Source organism: Neopsephotus bourkii, unplaced genomic scaffold (assembly GCF_033783945.1).
Source record: "Neopsephotus bourkii isolate Nb327-2 ecotype Australia unplaced genomic scaffold, CSIRO-AGI_Nbou_v1 NB_894, whole genome shotgun sequence".
NCBI lineage: Eukaryota > Metazoa > Chordata > Aves > Psittaciformes > Psittacidae > Neopsephotus > Neopsephotus bourkii.
In genome coordinates this window covers 3,173,089-3,199,452 of record NW_026901388.1, presented here as the reverse complement: position 1 = coordinate 3,199,452, position 26,364 = coordinate 3,173,089, and the positions used below count along the sequence as shown (strand labels likewise).

The following is a 26,364-nucleotide window of genomic DNA, read 5'->3' as shown; positions in this document are numbered from 1 at the left end:
CTCGCTGTCAGCATGTAATGTTTAGTCCTAGAAAGAGCTCATCAGAGTGGGAGTATGATGCCCCTCAGTGTGTAACTGCATGTTAACAGAGTTTCAGCATTTTGCCACCATTGCAGCAACCTTTTTTCTTGTTTCATTATTGTACATGCTTCAAGTATGGTCTGAACAACTTACCCATCAATTGAACACACTACTGAATTAACATTTTGCATGAGGGTAAGCTTTGAACTAGGAACTGAATGTAGCTTAGTAAGGAGAAAATAATTGTTAGTATACATATGGAACACCCCCTGTTGAATTAGTGTTGAATATCTAATGCTACTGAGGTTGCCTGGAAAAACCTGTAATTTCTTGTGGATCTAGTAATGTAAATCATGGCCTCTAAATGTCTGTAGTTTTGCATATTTGTAGCTGGAGGTATTTTAAAGGTCAATCCTACATGTAAAATAAACCACTGTATAAAAAACACATAGTGTAGCCAGAGAGAGAAAAAACACTGTGTTTTGTTGTTCAGCCAGTAAAATTTGTAATAAAATCAGGAAAAGTATTTATAAATATCATTAACTCAAGAACTGACCTACTTTCATATATCTTTCCTTATATGTCCTTCAAATTAATGATCTAGAAGGGATTTATATTTATCAGTCCTATAGTAACACAAGATAACCACGGGTGAAGTGATGCTGGAGACTTAAGTTAGCACCATACAAGAGTGTGCAGCAGCCTTGCGAATTTTCATGGTCTGACTTTTACTGGGTTTGTGTGTGGTTTATTATTTTGTGGGAATCAGATCACTCTGGTGGTAATTCCAGCATGTTCTGGTCTCAGTAATGGTACCAAGTCTTAGTGAGTGCTCGGAGTGAAGGTAATGTCAGGGACCTTCCGCTTCCAGAAGTGGAAGGATGCTGTTCGCTGCCACTCCTGGTTTTCAGTTTTCTGTCGCTGCTTTAAAAACCAGAGCACAGAAATTTGCCACATGATGACACCAAAAAAAGAAAGAAACAATAATTCCTGGGACAGCTGCATGGCAGGCCACAGTGCTGCTGGCAGCAGCACGCGTCAGCTGCACAGTGATGTGCAAATGGTAAGAGGTTGGGCAGATGATGAGAGCGTCAGTGGCTCTTACAGGGTACTAATACACTGACCCTGCAGTAGTATCCCGAACCTTTTTAGTCTTCATTTCATATTTGTGACTCACATTCGACCACACCACATCCTTTCCTGCTTTTTGTTTATTTAAATAATCTGTATATAGAGTTTTCCAGGTTTCTTTGTACTCCATAAATGTATAGAAACTTCTCATGGCAAGGCACCTGACCCTTTATTTTCCCTTCATTTTTCCCACAGAGGATAAGTACGGCGAGTGGAGACGGCCGGCATTACTGCTACCCCCACTTTACATGTGCAGTGGACACAGAAAATATCCGCAGGGTGTTCAACGACTGTCGAGACATCATTCAAAGGATGCATCTCCGCCAGTACGAACTCTTGTGAGGGGGCTCACCGTGGAACCTGTGGTTTTAAATTCTTTGCTCCTTACTCTTGATACTACCCCACACAGGGTGGAGGAATATACTATAGAAATGTCAGTCTCTTCACTTTGTTTACTTTAATTATTTAACCTTAAAGCTGATTTGAAGCAAGTTTGGGTTGGTTTTCCTTCATGCTTTTGGGGACTATTTTTGTGCTTTATTTTGACATGCCACTTCTTCGTCATTCCACTAAGCCCTTCGGCTACCTCTGTTCCCGTAGGTTTTGTGTTTTTAACTGAATGTGACCTGCTAAATTTTTTCCAGCAGGTTATCATCAGTGCAAACTGGTATGTCAGCTGGATGACACTAAAGTCATAGCTTATCCCTCTGTGTGGGTTTCCTTTTTAACGTGACATTGAAGAGTACTTGATGGGTGAAAAAAAAGATTAATGCACTTTGTATCAGGTTATTAAATACTGTTGAGGAAGTAGACACACAATGTAGCAGCACCACAATATTTATTACTCTGTCACAGTTTTTAGCATTTCTGAGTTGCAGGTCAACTGATAAAGTGACCTCCTCTTTTAAGCCGTTACTGGCGCAGGAAGTAGAGTAGATAATGAGAGGAAAAGTGAAGACAAAGCAATTTTTCTGGGGTTTTGGAGCGAAGTGTCTCTGCACACCTCAGGCATTTGAATTACAGCTACTTTTCAGCCTGTTGCATCTAGGCAGAAACTTTACCACCCTCACTTATGTTATTTGTGCTGTCCACAAATGATCCTTTTAGTTCAGATCATTCTTGGACAACAGTCCTCTCCCTATATATATTTTTTTGTTTTACTGCTGGTTTATTATATTGTACAGACTGTAAAATGTAATATTATTTTGTACAACTTTATTGAAGAAAAATACTTGTAGAAGATCTTTGTGCCTTGATTATGGCTGTACCTGTAAAATGAGCTAAGATGTAAGTATGTTTTTGATTGCGCTGTACAGCTTGATGTCAACCTTACCTGCAGCAGTGACTGGAGGTAAGAACTTTATCTGTAGAGTTTAGGGGTTTTTTTCTGGTTTATATAAAAATGCTCTTTAGTATAAAAATTATAAATTATGCAAATTAACCACTTACCTTTCCAAGTAAGGTATTACAGTCACCGGATGTTGCAGCAAACATGCCTTTCTCTTTTGAAGTCTCAGCTTTAAAACATTGGAATTCATTCGAGTGTCCAAATTGCAACCTGGTGTTGTTTTAATGGGAACTAAGGATTTCTGTTTCTTCTTTTTTCCTTTCGATTTAGAAAATATGTTTGGTAATTCTTCGGTCATTCATAGAACTTCACAATTGCACAGACCGATTGTGAATGTGTAAAGCACCATTATATAGAGCTCTTCAATCTTTGTACCAACAGCAGCTTTCATTGTGCAAGTAAATAGCAAGAAAGAAGAAAAAAAAAACCCTAAAAACAGGTGTATAAACCCTTGTGTCTGGCCTAAGAGAATTACAAGATGACATTTTTATTTCTCTTTTAATAAAGAGACACATTAGAAAAGTGTTTTATTTTAAATATTGTAGAATCAAAATGTGTGACTATTTCTCAAACTTGAATAATTTATGCAAATGACATTCTCAAAACAAGTTGTGGTACAGTACAATATATAAAAGCAAGAATTGCTGTAGCAATAAGGCATGTCCTTTTTAGTAACTATAACACTGCTTTATATTTTATACATAGGTGTTTTATGTCTGTGACTATATACTTTTCCTGTGTCCAAGATAACCTGTACAAATGTCTAAAATTACAGTTGCAATAACAGAAACCTAGAGAAGTGTTAGACTACATTACTTTACAGAATGTTTTACCACACTTCGGACCATTCCCCTACTTTGTTTTAAATTTAGGGAGAGATTATGAGCTAACAACAAACACATGCCCCACATTGGCATATAAATCAGCAGGTTTGATTAACTTCTTAGTATAAGCATTGCTATTAGTTATAAACCCCAATCAGTCACCTTTTCAAATACAGAGTACAAGTGAATTGAGAACTTGTTTCTATTGGATGCTAAACAATCCCATTTTAGATACTATGACCATTTCCTCTTCCCAGAAATGTCTATACTTTGATATCTGTCCACTCAATTTAGTCATCAGATAATTTCCAGAAAGCAACAGGCTGGGTGGAATAAACTAATAACAAATAAAATTCCCAAAAGCAAAGATTTTCTCACTTCCCATGCCAAAGAAAGTAATAGAGTGACTAACAAAAACTAGTCTTGTCTTTAGAACAGGCCCTGATCCAGGAGTTCAGGTCAGAGCTCCCAGCCTCTGCAGGAATGCCAGCAGGAACACTGGTCCTGGTGTGAAACAGTCCCTCTGGTTCTTCTAGGGCGGGTGGGGAGAAGCAGTAGGTCTGTCACATCTTCCCTCCCACCCAGCACGTGAAGATGCTGACCTCGGCCTCCCCGCAGAGGGGCTAGTGCAGTTCAAATTGTGACTCTAAAGTGAAAAGAACTTGGCAGCCCAGCAGGAATCCAAAATACGGTGCATTCCTATCCCTGTTTGTCCACAGACTGAGGGCCAAGGCATAGGATAATGTTACTGCAGCTGTATTTGACCTTCCTTCTTGCAGAAGATCGGCAACAGGAGGGCCCCTCACCACACAAATCTCTGGGATGCAATAGGGCCCTCTTTTTTTAAGCTCATCATAGCACATCTTTTTAAAAAGAGCAGCTTGAGGTGTCACCCTATTTTTTTTTTAAGCAGGTTTCAAGTGTATCAGCAAACTGGATCCATGAGCTTCTTCCTGTTGTTGTCTGGTAGACGATAACTGCAAATTGTAGTCAGCTAACAACTTAATGTATCGGGAACTGGAAGATTTCTTGTCCCAAACCCCAGTCCCTTACATACAACATCCTAAAAAGGTTACGGAGATCCACATCTCTCCACGCTGATGTATCTAGTTTCTGCCTGACCCTAACAAACAGGAGTATGACATTAGAAGGGCCATGCAGCAATAAAACAGAGAAACATTTCCAGTTTGCAGGACTGAGCCTCCACCAGGGTAAGACACTAGTGCAGACAAGTGATGAGGCTATTGGATTTACATAATGTACAGTTACACTTTTAATATACATATTTGATACAAAAATTATAGCAGGAAAAGGACTCATTTGATTGTCGAATACAGTATTTTTGTACAGCATGAAACGCTCATTTCAGTTAATTATTTATCCTGTAGTAGTCATATCAGCTGTATAGGACTTCTATGGTATGTGTAAATGCAACCTGCCTTCAGACTAGCAATCAAATTAGGTCATTTGCTGGCATGAATATAGTCTGATGTTTGACTGTTCTCAGCTTTGGTATTTCAGTGACTGAATGCAGATGTCTGGCTCTTCATACTGCTTTATGCTTACTGATTAAACGCTGAGCAAAATAAAATGGTGGAGTGAGAAGCTGAAAATGAGCTAGTATCAGGATTACAAGCAGAGCACCTGCTGCACAGTATATAGTAAAGACTCTGCTCTCATATGGAAGGAAGCATTTTTGGAGGGAGAAGTCTGTCGGTGTTATGCTGCCCTGGAAAAGAAATGAAGACTGTCACTTTGCTGTTACAGTGGTTCTGAAACAGGAGTAAACACCACGACTGTCAGCTCTCCAATTTCTAAATTCTGTGTTGGGTGGTAAGGGTTGGGGCCAGTTTCCTAGTACCAGTGCCTTCTCCAGGGGGCTGAAGAGTCCGTACCTTGTGGTGCTGGGCACTACCTGGAATAGTCACCAGGCCAACATTAGCCCAGGGGCCAATCTTCCCTCTATTCCATCTAGCGTAAACAGAGAGCTGGGCTCCTCATCTGATCTGCCTTCAAGAGAAGCCTAACTTTAGCTGCTGTAAATGCACCTGGAAGGAGCCTTCCCAGGCTGAAGTTAGGTTTTGTGAATGTGCCCCTTCCTCCCTCCAGACCCTCCTCCTACCCAGTACATGCTGCAAAAACCACGTTGGCTAACCCAAATTATGAACGCGAACGTCAACGACAAAGAACTCCATCGGGTTTTGGCTTGACTTTGCAGTTCAAATTAAAGTTTACAACGGAGTGAGACCGAGTGAAAAGAGTAGTGAAGATGATGCAACTTTAATTAGCCAACCTCTTGTTTTGCAGTGAAGATGCGCTGTCTGGTGTGTGCAGAGAGCATGTGTAGTTTTGAAGGCAGCTACTCTCAGGAATATGGAATTAACAGAACTACTTTCAACAAGAAGTATTAACAGTTGCATAAAATGAATTTAAAAGTTTGGGGTTATCTGTGTATCAAGCAGCCTAAACTCAACAGCAGTAGAAAAAACATACATGAAAGATTTCCTCCCCCGAGTCACAGACTACGCTGTAAGCAGATGGTAGGTTTTGCTTCTTACTCCAAGTTTCTAGGAGTTCTGTTTTGTTTTTGAACTGGGGAACTAATTGATTTACCTCTTAAGGATATACAGAGCACTGGAACTGCCTGTGAGAGCATAACCAACAACACTGTATAAAATGTGAATTTGAAAGGAGGAGGCAGACTATTGGCATGTGACAAACGTTTTCACCCTGTGAAGCGGTTTAATGCACAAGTTTGGAAACCGCCGTCACCGCGAGAGAGAGTTTGAGGTGGAGATGGTCTTGTTTTCATAGTTGGTAAACCAACCAAGCCAAACTAGTCTTTCTACTGTTCCGTGCACAATACTGAATATTTTTACAAGTCAATAGTTTACAATGCACCCTCTTTATAAGAAAATGCTAGATGCTTGTACCCAGATACTAATTAGATCTTTAAGGGCACTGCTTTGTACCACACAGAAGATGTGGCTCCCAGAGATGGACTTTCTGAGGTGGATGCAGTGTACGGAGTGGGTTGGGTGGGTAGGCAGTTTTTTATTTTTTGTTTTTCCAGGTAGGATCAGTTCAATTCCAGCTGACTGCCATGTTGATTTATTTATGGAAGTTATCTGACAAAAATAAAAACAACTTCAAACTTACCATGATGAAACTAGGGTTGTTTCTATTCCTCCAACTGAATGATGGGACGCTGACTTCTGGGATTTTCCCTGCGTGCAGCACTTCACAAGCACTGTGTGTATGGCCACTGAGAATCAAACGGGGGTGAAACCACCATATCAGCTAGAACACAAAAGGGTAAAGCACAAGAATTAAGTCATTAAAAAAAAAAAAAGAGTAAAATGAGCTTAAAGGCTTTTTTGTTCCTTCTAACAGACTGAAATTATGGCGATGCTAATATTCTTCCAAGGTGTTCTGTGTAAACTTTTGATTTCCAGTAACGTGTGTGTTGATACTGTAATATTAATCATACCCATTGCCCCCCCATTCCAAATACTGGACATTCTGGGGCCCTCATTACGAGAGAGTCATTGAGGTACTGGAGCAGGCCCAGAGAAGGGCAACAAAGCTGGTGAAGGGCCTGGAGCACAAGTACTATGAGGAAGTACTGAGGGAACTGGGGTTGTCTAGTCTGGAGAAGGTTGGGGGGGGGACCTTATCACTTTTTACACCTGAAAGGAGCAAGGAGGTGGTTTGGTCTCTTCTCCCAAGCAACACTTGACAGGGTAAGAAGTAAAGGCCTCAAGCTGCACCAGGGGAGGTTTTTAGATTGGGTATTAGGAAAAATTTCTTCAATGAATCAGGCATTGGAACAGGCTGCCCAAGGCAGTGGTGGAATCACCGTCCCTGGAAGTGTTCACAAACTCTATAGATGAGGCCATCAACAATCTACACGGTACATAAACACAAAATGCTAAACTGGAGGGGACAGTACTGCAGCAGGCTTACTCGAGCACTGGGACTTATGGCCTGCACCTGGGAAACCCAGCAGAATCAAGGCCATGATCCTCAGGGGAGCAATTCTAACAGGCACCCTCTCAAAAGCCTCATTAGAGCAGGAGCAGCTGTGGTCTCTTTTGTCTCAGCTAGCACCCTTTCCAAAATGCTTTAATCTATAGATACCTACACTTGTGTCCCCCACCCACTGATACTCAGGTTTCCAATAAATCAAACCTTTTGTGATGCTTCCTGAGACAGGACATCATACTTCTCTTTAAATGGGATGTTCTTCTCCTCTGGAGAAGCAGAATCTTCTCCAGTGCATTCAGCATCACTTTTCCGATAGAGAGGGTAATGCTGGGAGAAATTCAAAGCAAGGATCAGTTGTTAATGAGCCAGCCTTTCTGGAACACTAATAAATATGCTAAAACCATGTCAAACTGTTGCCTCACCCCACTTCTAACACACCTGTAGAAGGATGGGTTCTGAAGCTGGAAGCTTTTCCACATCACTGCATCTTTTGTTGGAATTACTCGGTTTCTGTGAATCAAATAAATCCATATATATTGTCTTCACCTATGTGTACCATAGGAGCAAGGAGGGGAATTAAACAACAGCTACATTTGGGGAGGTGGGGTGTGTTACAAAAAGCAGTATCAGCTCACAATACAGTGTTTAAACACTGTCTGCTGTACAAAGTTTTAAGAACCTCTGCTATAGATAGAAAGGGAAATGCTTTAATTCCCCTTTCTGTATATGCTGTAAATACGGCTGCAGTCTTCCTGAATGCAGGAAGCAACAGCAGAATCTCACTGCACAAACAAAAGCAAACAAAATTTAGGGCAGCCCAAGAGACAGCAGTTAAGAGCCTGGCAATTTTTCCACTGGGAGCTGGTTTCCTGATTGACTGCCAGTGCAGTCAGTCATGCTGCCTACTGTGCATCCAGTCAGCCTATGAAAAAGGGAGGAGGAGTGAAATACAAACAGCAATTGGAATTGATGAAAAAAATACTACAATTAAAATATTACCAGGAGATCAAGGCAGAACTCCAGCTGAATCAGAAAAGCAAAAAAAAAATAGGCTAGCTTGAAAGATACGAAACGGAGCAACGTTCATAAATATAAATGCAGGGATTGGTACGTATTGTAAGTCAAAGGGAGGGTTACAGAACTTCTGCCATTCCTTGGAACAAAGGAAATGACACCCTCTGTTGGGAGCACTGACAAGGAAGTTAATAGCATTAAAGCAAAGCAACACAGTTAGTTAATAGGTAAAAATGTTAAGAGGCAAATGAGGAGAAGATTGGTAGCAAGCTGCAATGTGAATATTAATTTTTCAGGAGAGTCTTAGTTACACGCTGACTGTTGCTGCAGTATCAGTATTCCCACTGCAGCAGCCAAGCTGCTGGCTATAACTGGATCTTTAATAAACCCTTACCTGCTGGGAGCAATTCAGTTTGTGAGAAAGCGCCACAAGCTTTGCCTCTGTGGTACGGCAGAGAGTACAGCCATCGCCCTCCATGGCTACGCTGTTCACCAGGACAAAGCTGGAAAATACCAGGGAGTGGGCAAAGGGAAGCAGGGAAGACAGGAAAGCATTTGCTATTCATGCACATGTGTGGGATAAACTTCATAAAATGCAAGTATTCCAAAGTCAGGCACAGCTCAACAGAACAGCTTCTGGGACCACATACTGTAAATCCTCCTTTGAGTGTCCATATTGTAGCTGGTTTTCTACCTGGTAGGCTGCTTTATGAAGAGTTGTTTATCAGGTTGCACAACATACTATATGCTAGGCTTCCTGTTTACATCTCAAGATCTTTCTTATATTATAACAAATACTTAAGTGGCATTCTAGTGGAACGTTAGAAGCCACTAAGCTGAATTCTGAAGGAACAGAGAACTTGCTTCTCTCCCCACACTCATTTTAGACTTCAGAGACGTAATTTTCAACATTCAGTTTCTTCAGAACAACTGAAAAGCAAAACAACACTGCATGTGGCTGGCTCCCCTGAACAAATTTAGTTTCACACTTTGTGGTGTCTCACACAGAAACAGGATTTTATTTGTAATCAATTTACATTTCTAATCGATTTAGAACTTGTGCCACAAGATTCATACCTGTTTCATCACTCAGGACCCGAGCTAAATTCCCACTTCAGTATGTTTTATTGACATAAAGGAATTGAATGCTTCCACTTAAAGAGATGCTGGTCAAAACTAAAAAGAAGTCAATTCTTTTTTAGCAAATTTTGTACCACAAGTTTGTTGTAAAATAGTTTATCTAGGAATATTTCATTAATAACGCAGCTCATCTGTTAATGAACATGATACCAGACATACAGTCAGCAACTGCATGCAAGAATTCTCCTGCGCTGTTTTATCAGAGGGGACATGAAGATATTCCTTCATATATATTATTTAAAACAGCTGAAATGCATCTCCAGGGAACCCTGCACCATCTGCATGATAAACAACAGCATTACACTGAGCAGTCACAAAGCTGTTCCTAAAATGCCACACCCTTTCTAGACCTGTTCAGAATATTCTTAATGCTTGCTTAATTAGGGGAACCTGTGCAAACCTGTAGGTCTTGAATCCTACATTTACATGAGTCATTATAACCTGATGGCACACCTGCCAAATGAAGGGAAGACCTGTTGCCACTCTGCATGTATCTGAGGTTTAAAGACAAATACCTTTCCACAAACCCACTACAGCTTTCCCTTATCGAGTTCCTGCCTCCCATCTACAGCCAACTAGAGGGGCAGAGGGCAGGCACTGTAGCCACAGAGACGTAACTACGCTCTGTAGCACAGTGTACCCTACGTTAAAACCAGCTTGTGCGCTATTACCCCACCCTGTGGAGAAACTGTGCACAACCAACTATGTTCCCAAATTACTCAGTTAAATTCTGCAGACTTGTAAGTACAGAGGGGATTTGTTTGTGTTTCTTTACTGAATCCTATTCTTCTGTTTACAGCCATGGGTCATTACCAGCTGCAAGGAAGTAAAAAGGTAAAACAGCAAATTTGATCTGGACTCCACAGCAGTTTTTCCATGGAAAACGGTTTGTTCCAAGTTACCCTGCTCAAAGTACAGCTTCCACTCCATATCGAAGTGTACGTTTGTACAAAGTGTTTCATGTTTAACATATCATGAGCTAGATACAAAGTTAAAATAAAGGCTCTAAGTTAAGCATCCTCATACTATTTCTTTAGAAATTGCACTTCCAGTTGTCATCACCCTGGTCTGCTAGCTCACAAATCACGACTCTAAACATTAAAATAAATAAGCAAATATACTCACTTTATTCCTTTTCGAGTTATTAGCTTTCCTGAAGTAAAGTTGAAAACCTTTCCAAACCGGTTTACCTTGTAAGTTGTCATTCTGTGTCACAGAACAAAAATGCAACTGAAGTGAGAAACTGGCATTGTAAATCATCTGACACAGTTGCTTTAGAGTTTGTACACCACTTGTGCAGCTTGCTGCTCCATCACCTAGATCACATTCATTTGCTTATAACTCACAGGGATGCTCCAACACCAGTCCCACCAGTGTAAGTACAGCAACGGTACAGAAGTACAGCAGAGCCAAGCAGGGCATTTACATTCTTCTGTGTCGAGCTATCAGGAAAGGGAATATGCTCAAACTAAGCACTTCTCTGACAAGGAGGCCCAACACAAGGAAAAACAGCTTCCAAGCTTCTCTGCCAGTGCAGAAAGACCAGCTCAGAAAACTTCACATATGCTCAGAGAAGCTTAAAAGTAGCTTGAAACCTGTTCTGAAATTTATTCCTAGGGTGTATGAGCACAGATGGATACCTTTTAAGGTCTTGCTCTAAATCACAAAACCTTCTAATTTGGTTATGATCAAAACCACTCCATCTAACCACACAAGAGGTTACTCAGACACAAAACCTGTTACTGTACACATGTTGACATTTCATTCTTGGCACTTGCATACTCCTTTCACTGACAAGACTTACTCGTAATGGAATCCAATGTCATGATTCCCAGCAACCACCACCAGCTCAGTAGAAGCTGGGAACTTAAACATTTTCTGAAATCTCCTGACATCATCTGCCCATGCCTGCATGAAAAAACAAATGGAGAAATTAATGCTGTGCAACAGTTCCAAAGGGGACCACTAATACTGCATTGGGTTTGTGTGGCAAGGTTTTGGTAGCAGAAGAGCTGCAGGGGTGGCTTCTGTGGGAAGATGCCAGAAGCTTCCCCTGTGTCAAACTGAGCCAATGCCAGCCGGCTCCAAGACAGACCTGCCACTGGCCACAGCTGAGCCCATCAGCAACGTGTACCACCTCTGGGATAACAGATTTAAGAAGGGAGGAAAATAGCCCTGGCAACAGCAATTGCAGCTGTGTGAATATGCAAGAGGAACAGCCCTGCAGACACCAAGGTCAGTGCAGGAGGGGAGAAGGTGTTCCTGGACTTTCTTTGTGTCTCTCACTACCCTACTCTGATTTGATTGGTAATAAATTAATTTCCCCAAGCCCATGACAGCGATTGGTGAATAGTCTCTCCATGTCCTTATCTAGACCCTTTTTGTTGTATTTTGTCTCCCCCATCCAGATGCGTATAGGAAGTGATAGAGTGGTGGGCACTTGGCATCCAGCCACTCAGCCCAACACAGGTATGTAGCATAGATGCGCACACAGAGACGTTTACACTTTGCAAGTTTCCTGAGGGGAAAATGTGTCAAGACACTACCAAGAACAAAGGAAGAATCACAACATTTCCACTTCTGACTAAAACACCAGAAACGTCTTCTACCAGTAGGACAATTGTAGTAATACTAACCAAAGCCTTGCATACCTACTCTGCTTTCTTGTGTCATCCATTTCCTTCAAGAAATCCTCATTTTTTGAAACAGGAGAGCTGTTGATGTCATACCTGAGGTAAGCTCCATTTTCCTTCATCAAAGACATCTCCCAGAATAAAAACAATATCTGGCTGCAGTAACCATAAGGCAGTTTGGAAAGACCTCTCCATTTGCCATTCCCTGAAAGGAAAATGCAGACCCAGACATCACCACTGGATCCTCTACTCTGAACACACAAAAACAGCCTGGCAGGAATGGGAAGATGGCTCCTCCACACTGAGAGTGCTAATATGAAATTCAAGTTACATACTTAGAAATGAGGTTTAAGTACAGTCAGTGACTTTTACCTGGTGGGTATTTCTGCCACAATACAACAGGCCCACCTCATGCAAGAAGTAAGACCAGCTTGTTTATTTTTCATTACAATTCCATAAGCAGCAATTAATCAGAACAGTGAGTTATTGCTCATGGTTAACCATGCCATCGTTTCTGCAGCAAAAGTTTATAATGTTTACCTTGTACTATAAACTTAGTATTTTCTGTCAGTATTCTGCTTTTTCTTTTTTGGACTAACAGAAACATGGGTTTGTAGGCATAGGATTAGATTATCCTTGGTTTTAAATGGCATTGTTGCCTCCGATTCTTCTGCTACAAACTTCTACCAGCTTCCTTACCTCTGCAATTAAAGGTATTAACAATTAGGATATCCAAGTTATCTTGGATGCCTCATTTTTAAGTCATTTTATCAGTGACATACTGGAAAAGACTTCCTGACCCATCAAAAATCCTCTGGCATCTACACCCACATACTACCTGAACATTCAAGACTCCTCTGCCTCAGTAAGCCCCATTTATTAACCTTTCTGATACTGGTTTATTACCCAGCAGCACAGATCCAAATGGGCAAGTCAGAGGCAGCATTCACACTTCTTACAAACACCACATCAGTTTAAACATCTGTTCCATTAGCTACTATTAAAAACTCTGAAACCAGGAGACTGTTAAAGAAAAAAAATAATTACCTTCTTAGTTTATCCAGCCAATGTCCTTTGATTTCACCAAGTAGGTGAGTATCAGCTAGAATTATGGCCTTTAGGACTGAAGTTGAAGTCTCTTTTTTACTCGTATGAGCTCCACTTTTCACTTCTGGCCACTGGCATTGAAAAATTACCACGTAATAAATTAAAAATTCACAGAATATGAACACTGAGCTGACATAGCACACGAGTTTCAGCAGGAAACAGAGCCTCTTCTTTAAAAGAAGATTCTTCGCAGTGGTTGAGCTAGAACTCAGCATTGCAGTACTGGCATAAGACTTTCCCAATGGTTCAGTTCTCCTCTCAGGTGAAAATGTTAGGGGTTAGTCAAAGGATCATGTTGGGCTTCACATCAGCACAGAATCTCTGTAGATAAAATCAAAATAAAGTATTCATTAAGCCAGCATTCCCTGTGAAAAGCTGCCATGTAAGGCCTACAGTGTTAGATTTGGAAATGCTAAATTAACCTAAAAAGCAAAGTTGGTCTTCTCCTTCAAGTACACAAATGGCCACACCACTGAGCACAGAACTGTACTCTCTCCTTCCAAGACCAAGGCAACCAGTTGTGGGCCCGCCTGGATCTTGGTGCATGATGCTTTTTTTTAAACTAGAGAGTGAAAACACTGTAACTAGGGGTCACAGGCAGGTAAAGACAGATCTTAGCTTGAGCAGCAGAACATGAGGATGCATACCAGCCTGGCAATGCCATGTACAGCCACTTTCTGGCACAAACCACGTAACATGACTACATCAAATCAATGCAATCGTCACCTTTAATGCAGCTCGTTGTAATAACCTCAAAGAACCAAAAGCAATTTACTATCATACAAGTTTACCAGAGCTTTTCAGGAATCCATGCATGGATACCTGACCAGTTAACTAATGCTGCCTCATTTCTGACAAGGGAAAAACAATATCTAAGCCTCAGAAACAGAAACTGTATAGCTGAAGAGAAATATGGGGAAAATAAGCTGAAGTTGGTAAGCTTGCTGTGTTTACTGATTTCTTCCACCTTGGACAGTTCATAACCCAAACAAGGAACTTGGCTTTTGAAACTACAATATTATTTTCTGTCATTTTAAAGGCTAATCCAAAACATATCTCTTCACTCTGATAAGCCACAATTGTAACGGGGCTCGTTGATTGCTTCTCTTGTTTACAGGCATTAAACAGAAACTCATTATTTCTGGTGTAGGGAGGAAATACCCACACTTGCACAGTTCTGTTTCTTCTACAGTCCTTGGCAGAAGCACACTTTCACAGTGTAAGTGGCAACAAGAAAAACAAGTATCACACCCAAGTGGACCAAGATACTAGCTCTTTACTTTCAAGTAATATTACTCAGGTTCAACACACACCCTCTCAGGGCTCCAAAGAACCACTTTTTAAAGGTAAACTGTAGCATGGTCATGGTAAAGAAGACTCCAGGGGAGCTATAAAGATGTTACTTCACATGCACATGAACCAGCTTCTGGAGAAATCCACAAAGAAAAGTCTTGTCCCCCGCCCAAGAATGGGACTGCAATTCTGCTTTCTACGACAGAGAAATTCTGACATAGGACTGATATCCACGATGTTAGCAGTTACTGAACACAGCACTAAAACAGTGATTAGCAGCCAATTTTCATCTGAACTAATTCTGATTAGAACTGTGAATACTCAGTACCTTTGATCATTTAGACCCTAAGTGTTAGTAATACTAGGACGAAATTACTGAACAACACAGAATCATAGATCTTTTCTAAAATCCTGGTCTCAGTTACATGCAAAACACAGACAAAACTTAAACTGCTTTCCTGTCCTATGCCCTAGCCCGTTTGACTGATGTCCCATGGAAATCAAAAACAGGCATGTGATTATTATCTTATTTTTCCAACCAAGATATCTATTTGATAAATAGCCCCTTATTTTCAAACATGAGCGTCCCATATCACCGCTACAAAGTACTTATTCGAGACAAAGAACCATTAGTCTGCATCATGTAACATTTCTAGTATGCATTATTTAGCATTAGCATGACTAATACTTAATTGCATGCAATTCAGTTCTAGCTAAACTTTGTTTAGCAGGAGAAAGCCACTGGCCAGACGTCACAATTTCACAACACAGAAGAACTACACATAAAGGCTGATTAACTTGTTTAATATTAATCTCATCTGCACTTTAACTGGCAATAAAAAGGAACAAGATCTCATTTGTACATCTCACAAGGCGAGATTAAAGCAGAAACATCCGTTCAACAGAGACAGCAACAAGGACAAAGAGACATGTAAATTCCTAACTAAGCACACAAATTCCTATGGCCTTATCCTGCACAAACAGCACCTACCCCAGAATTTAGAAGTAGACTTTGGTAGTCCTAGCCTGTCTACTCTTCCAACAAAAACAGGACTAATTTGAACAGCAAATGACAGTAATTTTTTTAACTTGGATTAGGCATGTATAAAAAAAACAAAACTCTAAAACCAAAAAACCCTATGATTCTTCTGATTCCCAACCTACACAAAACTTAACACAAATAAAACCTGCCATTCTGATATCAGCATCTATGCATTCTCTAAAAGCTTTTCACTACATTTTTCACACATCAAATTTCTTCAGAAGCTGCTCAAACACCCAGAGGCAGCAAAACCCAGCGCTACAGATCAGTGGGGAGGAAAAAAAACCAAACAAAACAGATCTTCAGAAACAAAATGACTCCATCAAATGCAAAAAACCAAACCCGAAAACTGAAATTAATAGAAAATAAAAATATCTTCAAGGCAAAATTGTCATTTTCAGAAGTCACAAACAGCAACTGACACAATCAAAAGCATAGAGCCAGTCATTTCTACACACATTCCCTGTCCCAGCCTTTCTGCTACATAGCTGTTACTATTTTGGGAGTTGTGCCACAGATGTGGAAGATGCCAGAGGTCTCCCATCTGCACCCCATGTTTACAGCTTTCCTGATGGTGAAAGAAAAAAGAGGAAAGAGATAAAAAATGAAAATGAAACCAAAGGAAGTCAGTGATGCAGAATGAGCTGAAAGACATTTACTTCTGGATGACAGAAGTCCCTGCCTACCTCTCTCTGCCACCTGCCAGCCCGGCGCCACTCGCATCCCAGCTGACCCCTTTTCTCGCGATTATGGCTGTACATCACCATAACAGTAGTTTAAACAGAAACCAAGCACATGCAGTAGTAACCCAAACCTTCCATATGGATACCCAAAGACCAGAGACTCACACCCTCTCATGCGTCATGGCAAGGTCAGAAACAATGCTGTCAGACTGCATGCACACTGCAAGATGGAGCTGTGGTTCAGCATGTCACTGCACAACACATTGCTACTCCTCCTGCTTTCACAGGTTGATTACTAAGGTTAGACTAGAACCTGGTTTCTTACTAGAGCTTGAGGATCTCACTTATGAGAAGAGATTGAAAGACTTTTCACTGCTTCTTGTTCTAAATACATGGCACTGGCCTGACTCAAAGCTGATTTTTAGAAGTTTTAAAAGCTCATCACAAAGCTGAGATCAATATCTTCAACATATTACACTTTAAATTGTTTGGGCAGAGAAAATACTCTAATGGCAAACAGTGAAAGTCACTGTGCTAGTCACAACAATTTGTATTCAGTCAGTACATACATTCTTTAGGCAGGGGAGAAATAACCTTCAGCTCTTCCTCACCTATATTTAAAGATCAGCCTGTGGTCAATTACTGATTCATTTAATAATGTCACCAAAGTTTAAGCATAGTAGAAGTATAAATTTATATACCACAGAACTGTGGGGAAAAAATACTCAAGTGACTAGTGCTCAAAGTAAAAAGGTTTGGTACTTTTCTCCTCCATCATTTATGTTTATTTTGCTTACTATCAAATATTAGATACATTTTTGCATTTAAAAATACTTCCATCATACACACTGCTCTGTTGATTCTCATCTGCCGAGTTTACTGGCAACAAAGACTTGCATCGCTCCTCTTTCCCTTTCCCATCTCTGTTCAGAACATTATCCAGTTTTAATTTACAAGTGAGCCAAGAACAAACCAAGGGAAAACTGACAAAATGGTCTATACCCAGACCAGGAAACAAGTACATCTGGAGCTTTACCCTCATTTTTACTTAGGGAATATGCAACTTTAGACACCTCATGTTTTGAGGCCCATTTACTCATTAACTTGCAACTACATAAAACTGTCCTAACAGAGTGGGATACAAGAATCCTAATCCTACTCCTAGTTCTAGTCCTATCTGTAATGAGCATGCAAGTATTTTTAGTAAGCTAAAGAAGCTGTACTGGGTTATAAGCAAGCTTAGTATTTTTAAACTCACAATAAAGTTTTCCCTCAATTCTCCCATCAGAATGTCACAAAGGTACAGGCAAATATAGCTCTATAATGGAACTATGTTAAACTTTTGCAAAATGCAGTAACAAACAAGTTAGGTTCACATCTCACAAGGTTTCCCTTCTGCAGGGTATATTTGCACCTAGAAACTGTCTCTTATCATTCCAAGTTCATTCTTAAAAGTAATGTGACATTTCTACCTTGTGAACTGTGACTCTCTGCATTTCTGTTTCAGCACTTCAAATACCTCACTCTTTAATAAGGGCTTCTGATAAATCGTTTTGATACTGTGAGACAACTCTGCCTCATCTTTCTGAACACACTTTCCAATTCTAATCCATAAATCTTTCCCTCATCCACAAATTTTAACCTATTTTTGTGATTAAAGAAAATCTCCAAGCAGGGATTTAGCATTTTTCTTTTAAGAAATGCCTTCTAAGAGATCTTCTAAGAGATCTTCTAAGAGATCTTCTAAGAGATCTTCTAAGAGATCTTCTAAGAGATCTTCTTTAAGAGATCTTTTTTAAGAGATCTTTTAAGAAATCCCTAAGTTTGTAATAATTTAAAGACAGAATTAATTTGTGTCTGCACTGGCACATCCTTACAGCTGCAATTCACAAGGACTGCCAAATCTTTATCTACTTTGATCATATATAGTTTATAAAAAAGGCTAAATTGGGAAATTGTTCAAAAAAATACTCAGATTTTATCATATTGCCATAAACACCCACAACCCCTCCTGCAATGGACCCATTCTACAAGTGTGAAAGAGAGAGGTTTTGAAACTTGGTTGAAGTTATACAGACCACAGTTTATTTTAAAACCACATAAGCAAAAAAATCACAGGCAGAAAATACAAAAGCATTCCAGAGCAGCTTGTCATATTAAGATCATATTACTAAATCCATAATACCATCAAAATGTGATACTACATAAGCCATGGTGGGTTTAAATGTTGCAGTAAGTATAAAAAACTGTGGAAAATCTACTTGCCATTAATCAGTAGTTACAAATGTGTTGTAAAAGGAAGTCCATACATCACACTTATTTGTTTCAAGCACTTTTCATACTGATTATTCAGTTTCACAGATTCCTGTACAGCATGCTTTAGATCTTCTACCTCTTCAAAAAAATCCTAGAAAGACCCAAAAATAGGCACTTTAAAGTTTCTCTGAAAGGCATTCTCAGTAACAGCTACTCAGCATTTCAGTTGTTCCCAAGTTCAAAGACACTTTCTGTATCTTTATTAATATATGGTTGAGTTGTGCAAACACAGCTATGACAAGACACAGCAATCAACTCTGACCTTACATAATAATTTCAAACTTTGCCCTGAACACATGATACAAGCAGAATTCAAGTTATTTTAGAAATACAGCCAAATAATAGGAAAGATTAATTAAGAGAACAAAAAACATGCTATTTTATCAGAAAGCTACAAAATGGCAGTCCAAATGACAGTCCAAAATGACAAAGGAATCGTGTCTAACTCGTCTGTGCAAAACTATAGCTACATGTGCTGAAGTCAGCCAGTAGCAGGTAACACAATAGTAACTCTGAAGATCTGAAAGTTGCAAGATTATACAAAAGGGGCAACAAGCAAGGAGAGTGATGAGGCGATTAAACTAACGATGAGGATGTTAGCATCTGAAGAAGACAGTACTAAGTAGTTTTAAGATTTAAAAATGGATACCATATTTAGACTTAGAAAGATAGAAAGTATTTTTAAACCTTAATTGCTTTGTAACTTGCTAGTATTCATTTAGAACTTGAAGTACAACTACACTTTGTTAATGAATACCTTATTTCAGAATAGGATCTGTTATTTATGGTTACACTATGTGAAAAAGTTTGATTTACATAATCAAAAGGGTAAGATTGATGATGCATTAAACAGCCTAAAATTGATAACACTATCCAACAGGTTCAACGGGCTCAGACAAAAACAATTTACAACAAAGGAGGGAATGAAAAAGAGCAGTATATAAGGGTACACAGACTATAAAGAGACAGTCCAGTAAGCCATAAAAATCCAAATCCTGTTGAACTTCACGTCAGCCTACGTGGTCTCACTTTCTCATATTGTTCCTTTTCAAAGCACTCCCCTCTGCCCTCCTTAAGCTTACAGTTTTAACAGAGACATAACTTTGATATGTTTAAGTAATAAAATAGCTTTCCTCTCACCGACATCACGAAACAGGAGATCAGTCAAAAGTGATCATTCAAAAAATATTTTTATTATCTCTGCAAATGTCTGCTGTAAGGAATTAAGCCTATTACTAAGAGTTGTAATTTGAATGTTGTAAGGACCTGAGGCAACTGACCTCTAATGAAGGAAGCAAACACTACAAATAAATAAATAATTAAATACACACCTGTTTAAAACACAACAAAAACACACTATGAAAATACACACCTGTTTAAAACACAACAAAAACAAAAACATTACACTCTTCCTCTTGTTTCAAGGAGTCATTAATTTCCATTTCTTTCTCAGAATGTTATAAATTCATGCATTTTCTTGATAACAACATAGGTTCAACCTAAATATAAGTTTCAGTTCAGAAAGAAAGGTTTGGTTTGTTTAAAAAATTACCCATTCTTAAATTTGTCCCAAAATAAATTACCTTGTCTAATACAGCTAATTGATTTTTTAGTGCTCTCCTTTCTGTAGATAACTTCTCTTTTTCTTTCTTCAGCTTTTTAATCTCCTTCAACAATAGCTCTATATTCAAATAAAAAAATATAGACTTCAACCATTACAGTCAACCTCCCCCTCATATGAATCATATTACAGCTAAAGAGCTGCCTACATTTTGTATTAGAAAATTATGGTTCAGCTTTTTAAAGTACCTTCTTCAGAAAGTGATTTATCCTTAAGAATCGGCCCAACACGCTCCCAGGTACTATGAAGGGTAACAGGATCTGTCAGTTGGAAAATGTGAATCTGCCAGATTCTTAGAATGTGGCATTATTCTACTTTAAAAATCCACAAAACATACATCATGTGCCTCAATTACTTTTCCTGACTTATGAGAGGGTCACATTAGCTCTTGCTGACAGCACACTTCCTGAAAATTATGCCTACATTATACTGTCTCTTCTATCTCTTTTTTATGCTTTGAAGTAGAACAGAATTGCACCTTAACTTGTGGATTTACTTATGTGAGGAAGAACATGTTCAAACCAGCATTGTCTGGGTTTGTCCCAGATTTTAAGGCTAAAAACAGGTTCTTTTGTGTATGAGTGTCTGAAAACCAAAGAAGGGAACAGCAAACGTTATCACTAAGAGATCTGCATAGATACAGCTTACTAGAATAAATAACAAATAGTACTAAATAGAGCCATGCACTCCCACCCACAATTACACCAACATACCAATTTCAGAAAAAGAGAAAAGCAGCAAACACTTATTTTTATCACAAACAAATGCAGGGCTGGATCCGTAGAGAGGATATTAGTTATGAGATGCTACTTTTACACAGCAGGTTTTCAAAAAGGAAAAACATTTTAGATGTAGCTGGTTAAAGCAGAAGAAATCCCCTGGTGTGTGTGCCTCTCGATCAGAAGCAAAATGCATCTTTGACAGTCATAATGGAAGGAACATCATCAGAATTAAAAGTACCATTACCTAAACATTTACTGCAATAAGGTTCCTTCTTTTTAGAAATGTCCCTGGGAGATGTTACTTCTCCTTCTGGAGTTCGACTTCTTTTTCCAGAAACAGCACTAGCTTTCCAAGAAACCTTTTTATGTTCTAGTTGCTCAATTCTTTGCTTCTGCTCTCGAAGATTCTGCTCTAGCTCATCAATTTTGATCTGTCAAGAAACTAAATTTTTTTTAAAATGCATAGAACAAACACCGTTCAACTGAACACAACTGGAAACATTGCCCAGATGCAAACCTAGAGCTTTTAATTGCTGTCTTAAAACTACATTCATCCAAAGGGCCTGAAAGGAGGAAAAAAATACAGCAAGTAAAGCTTTGCATATACAAAAGCATTTTAAAAGAATCTGATGCTGAGCATATGCTTGCAAGGCAATATAAATGTACAGGCACAAAGATACTGAACCTTTCCACGGGATAAAGCGTACTTTTATGGCAGCGACTGCCAACTTCTAAGAAAAAGTACATGTAATCCAAATTACAATGAATATTAATTTACAAGCAAATAAACACATTGCAGGCTCCCCAGAGCAAATTAGACTGGTCAGCTGTAGTGCTCCATTAATGCCTAAAGAGGCAATACCTGCTTGAAGCTTCTTGAACCACTCTTAGCCATGCCACCCTAACTCTGCTCCAGTTATGATGCTAGTCTCTATGAAGCCAACAGATCTTGCTACCTAACAGAAGACTATTTGCCCTCATTTGGTTAGCTTAATGCTGGATTTCTAAGATAAATCAGTTTATGAAACACAGAAAAATATAAGGGCTGGTACAAAAGAGGTCAGAAGATACATATACAGTTAGAAGGGGTAGGTAGATAAGTAAAGAAAAAAGCAAGAAAAGGGGACACAGCTGTCAGCAACAGACCAGTGACAGAGTTCATGTTCAAAGGAAACTACAGACTACTTTCCGTTATCTCAATGACACAGGAAATAAAGAAAGATTATAAAGAAAAACATGGTCTCATTTTACAAATGTAAGAATCATTTTCCAGTCTCCCTAAAAGCTTAAGTTTGGCTTACTCAATACCATTTCCTACAAATTCTACTTACAGTGAGCTTGTTAATTGCTTCCCTCTGCTCCTGGTTTGTTTTGATTTCTTTAATGTAACGTTTCTGTAGCTCATTATACATTTGAAGCAGACTAAAACAGAAGAAATGTGTAAATTGCAATAAAATATAAAAGCCAATGAAAACGTGCATCCTTTATGACAAAAGCATTAGAGGGCCTATAGAAATTACTTTGATTGTAGCTGTACTGTAGCAGCTTGTAACAGAAATATTTAAGATGGGTGTGAATGAAATGCCATCAGCAACACAGAAAGCGAAAGCACCAGAAAAAAAGCCAGCAATGCAAGAGTTAGAAAGAATGGTCTGTATGATGGCAAAGAATCCCTTTCACTCAGCCACACTGAGGACCCTGTTGTTCCCATCCAGCCCACATGGCCACACTCTGATTAAACAGTACAAATAACTCGTCGATGGAAGACCTGTACACTAATGACAGGAGGGGTGGCAATGACTTTACAGCATGTCACATTGGTCATTCCTCTCCCTGTTAGCACAGCAGGAATAGCAAAAGACCACTCCTGAAGGAATAAAGCAGTTTGTCCAGAGCCTAATTTCTTGCTTAAACCACAACACCACCAATCAAGAGCTCATGATAAGGATTCATGAGGCAGCATCCCCAGCTCTCTGTGTTGCACAAAACATCTCACTGCTTCTGTGTGAGTGTGAGAATACGAGTGAAAGAAATGTATAAGAAAATGAGTGCGAGGGGGTAAAATCAATGGAAAATAAACAACTTCAGGGTATTATCTTTCCCTTTGATAATATATTGCATCAAGTTCTGCTACATTAATTTCCTACCACAGTTTACGGCATATATCAGGCCTGTAATGTAACTGATGAGCATGACATTTTCCCTGTTTTATGAGGAATTCAGGTAAGAGCTGGCATTCATACTAGGTCATGCCTACAAACCACAAGCAGGATGGTAATGCAGAATAGTACAGAACAGCTTTGTAAAATCACATACAAACAGGTGCTAGAAGAAAAAGCTAAGTCAGGTTATCCAAGTGCAACCTAATACAAAGCAGGTCCAGCACTAGATTCAAAGAGAAACTTGGATTTCTTCCACATAAGTATCTAGTTAGGCACTCAGTTCAAGCCTGGAGCTAAACACCCAGCCTTCCTATGTAGGTTTGCAAAGAGAGCCTGGCATACTGTAAAAAAATAAAAAAATAAAAAAAAAAGGGGGGGGAGGGGGAAGGGCCTTCTACAACCACCTAAAGTAAACCCTAAAAACAGGGTGCTTGAAATCAAAAGCAGTGGGGACTGCCTACTGCCTATCTTCTTGAGAGTCACAGCCCATTTCTTAAGTGGACACAAAGTAACTTTCTAAAGAATGGAGCAGCCTCTTTATTTCAAAATCAAGTCATAGTGAGATGGGCCAACATTTTACTTAGCATACCCAGCTGTTAAAATGTCTCAATATGTATTTTCTCAAAGCAAAAAAGTATCTTTTGCATCAAAAAAGCCATTAAGAAAGTTTATTTCTAGCACTAATTGGCAAACAATGGTAAGTAGTGGCTCACTTATGAAAATCAAGTAGACTGAAAACTAGAATCACTTATCTAGCTTATGTTGAAAACAGCACCATCCTATAGGTTTTATACATACATAAAACTGAGCTATAAAAACATGAGCTAAGAAATCACCAACAAAATACAGAAAGAAATTACTAGGTTAAAAATCTGCAAAAAAGATCACATGTGCACGCACACACACTACAGAGCTTCCTTGGCTCATTCAAATTTTTTAAATGAAGGATTTGAGAAAGAAATACATTTTGTTCTTTGCTTACTCCTAGTTTCAAGTTTAATCTAAGATTTATTACTTCCTTTTAAAATGCAAATAAAACAATCTTCTGTTGTTTCAAAGGCTGAAAGCCGCTTCCATAACAGTTAACAAAAATTCAGTTGACAACCATGAAAATATTCTACCCTATGGAGAATATTTACCTCTGTGAAGAAGCAGTTTTCCAATAACTCACCTGACACTGTCACCCTCTAGAATAAGATCCTTCCTGTATTCACCCTTGTGCCACAAATGGGTTTCTGTTTGAACTTGAACACTTAATTGAAATAAACAAAACAGCTTAATAAAAATCACATTTTATAATTTTAATTGGATCAAACAAAGCAACTGAAAAAGCCTAAGTTACTTTTCAGCTTGATTTTAGAACACAAGTTTTAACACAGAACCACAATTACACCAAAATTTAAACTTGAAAGCTGTGCAAACAGGTACTCAAATCCTGGGAGGACACTCACCAACACACTAGCACTATAGTTTTTCAAGTCCTAAGCTCCTGGTTTCCAAATCTTTTAAACAGTATTGATGCACTTTACCTATCGTACTACTGTTTGGTATAAAAACGATTTAAAACTCTGGAGTAAAACAGAGATAGCATGTTGGCTAAGCAGGGATATAACTTACTGACATTAAAACTGTTTCTTTCACTAAAACAACAAACTTTTACAAGTTCTCCCAGTCATTCTTTGCTCCTTTACATGCCTCCAGCATCCTCTATTTCCACCATCCTGTTCACAGACAGCCCCTCAGAATACACAGGCCAGGTGTGGCCTCATTCATCTGAAGAGTACCAAGATGAAAAATCCTGAAACACTTCTTTCTTTTGATACAGAAAGAACAATTCTTACTCTCTGTGTGTGCCACAGTCATGTATTAACCGCTGTAGATGCAGTTTTTCTTGGATCTGACCCAGATTCTTTTCTAGCTCCTTATTTTTTACATGCAGTTTTTTCAACTTCTTGACTAACTCTTCATTTTCATCACTGAGCTGAAAAGGAAGAGAATTTTAAAAAGAAAAATAAGACATTTTCTGATGAGGTATTAATTAAGCTGGTAATATTTCATTAAAATTATCTCCCTTAAGCTTCATTATGATTAACTTAACTGTAGAACTATATAAAGGAAAATAGCATAAAAAGTAATTGGCTTTAAACGTCAGGAAGAACTGAGACACAGCTGCTTTAACATATGTATTAAATGCTTCTAATGCAACTTCGCAATTTATTAGTGAATGATAAGGCTAACTGGTTTTGTACTAAAAAAAAAAATCATACACAAAACTTACAAATTTCAATTACATTTCTAAACATCATCTCTTTTTAATCTCACAGAAGCCAAAAGACTGAGCCACAGCTGCACTACCAGAATTTCTTGCCTACACAGTGGTTGAACCTCGTCCAGCAGCACCTGTCACTTCATCTACGACCCAAACACAACGGACTTCACTGCCCTAACCTACAGCGTAACAAGTACAACCGATGCTAACGACCGGTACTCGGCCAACAGAAGGAAGGCTACCAACGACAAACCGCTTAAGCTACTGTAAGCGTGAGCTCTGCACGCGAAGGTAACAGCAAACATAGCCGAGCCCAGACCCGCCGTGCCCGAGCATTCCCGTGCTCTCTCCAGGGCAGGGAAGGCCAGGCCGGGCCGGGCCGGGCCGGGCCGGGGCGTGCCCGGCGAACAGGAGGCTGCCCCGCGGTGCGGCCGCGATCCGGGTCCCACTCACTTGCAAGCACCTGTGGACGGAGGGCAGGGCCATGGGCGCCCGGAGGGGCTGAGGCCTGCCTGCGCCCTTTCGAACGCACCCACCACCCGCGGGACCCAACCGTAAAAGGTCCCCACCAAGCTGCCGCAATCACGGCCTGCCTGCCGCCGCCACCACCCGCCTCGCGGCTCTCAAGCAGGCGCCTAGGAAACCACAGCCCATCGGGATAGGCTCTAAACAGTAACGTCACGGGCGAGCGACCGCTCCCGGTCAAGGGCCCTGACTACACCACCTCCACCACCACCCCGTTGCCAAGGAAACGGCAGCAAGCGGAGCATCGACCGCTCCATCCGCACCCTGTGGGAGCAGAGAGGCGACGGCAGCGCCCTGCGGGGCTGGGCTTCTCCCCCCGCTCCGGAGCAGCGCGGTAGGTGCCTGCGCAGCCAGCGCCCCCGGGCGGACACCGCTGCTCCCCCTGCGTGTTTTCTCTCCCTTGAGGTAGAACTCTCCCACCCGGCCTGCACCGAGAGAGGAATCCTGACCGCGCGGTGGGTGCTCCCGAGTCAGCTTGACAGTGCCTGTGCACCTCAGCCTCTGGGGCCAGCGCAGAAACACCCCG

General features: G+C 40.0%; 3 protein-coding genes across 11 annotated transcripts in view; 2 read left to right on the top strand and 1 right to left on the bottom strand.

Moving 5' to 3' along the window:
* Window positions 1-4,937, top strand: part of GNAL (G protein subunit alpha L) — a 194,842-nt gene extending 189,905 nt beyond the window's left edge. For all 4 annotated transcript variants that reach the window (XM_061357432.1, XM_061357435.1, XM_061357436.1 and 1 more), the window contains one exon: window positions 1,348-4,937. In XM_061357432.1, coding sequence (XP_061213416.1) covers window positions 1,348-1,494 — 147 coding nt within the window. In that variant the 3' untranslated portion in view covers window positions 1,495-4,937. The remainder of the gene's footprint in view (window positions 1-1,347) is intronic.
* The window catches only part of TUBB6 (tubulin beta 6 class V), a 154,381-nt gene that overhangs the window by 45,274 nt on the left and 82,743 nt on the right, over window positions 1-26,364 (top strand). The window lies entirely within an intron of this gene.
* On the bottom strand, window positions 4,574-25,920 carry MPPE1 (metallophosphoesterase 1). 6 transcript variants are annotated; one of them, XM_061357439.1, is made up of 11 exons: window positions 25,777-25,920; window positions 24,886-25,025; window positions 13,146-13,526; window positions 12,195-12,303; window positions 11,270-11,373; window positions 10,591-10,671; window positions 8,720-8,828; window positions 7,750-7,821; window positions 7,516-7,638; window positions 6,484-6,624; window positions 4,574-5,053 (listed from the first exon to the last, which is right to left on the bottom strand). In XM_061357439.1, exons 3-11 carry the CDS (start codon window positions 13,418-13,420, stop codon window positions 4,871-4,873), a joined length of 1,197 nt encoding a protein of 398 aa, XP_061213423.1. In that variant the 5' UTR covers window positions 13,421-13,526; window positions 24,886-25,025; window positions 25,777-25,920; the 3' UTR covers window positions 4,574-4,870. The 6 variants fall into 6 exon arrangements, with proteins under 6 accessions (XP_061213423.1, XP_061213424.1, XP_061213422.1 ...); XM_061357440.1 differs by lacking the exon at window positions 25,777-25,920 and adding an exon at window positions 25,527-25,653; XM_061357438.1 differs by lacking the exons at window positions 24,886-25,025; window positions 25,777-25,920 and adding exons at window positions 18,485-18,630; window positions 20,123-20,617.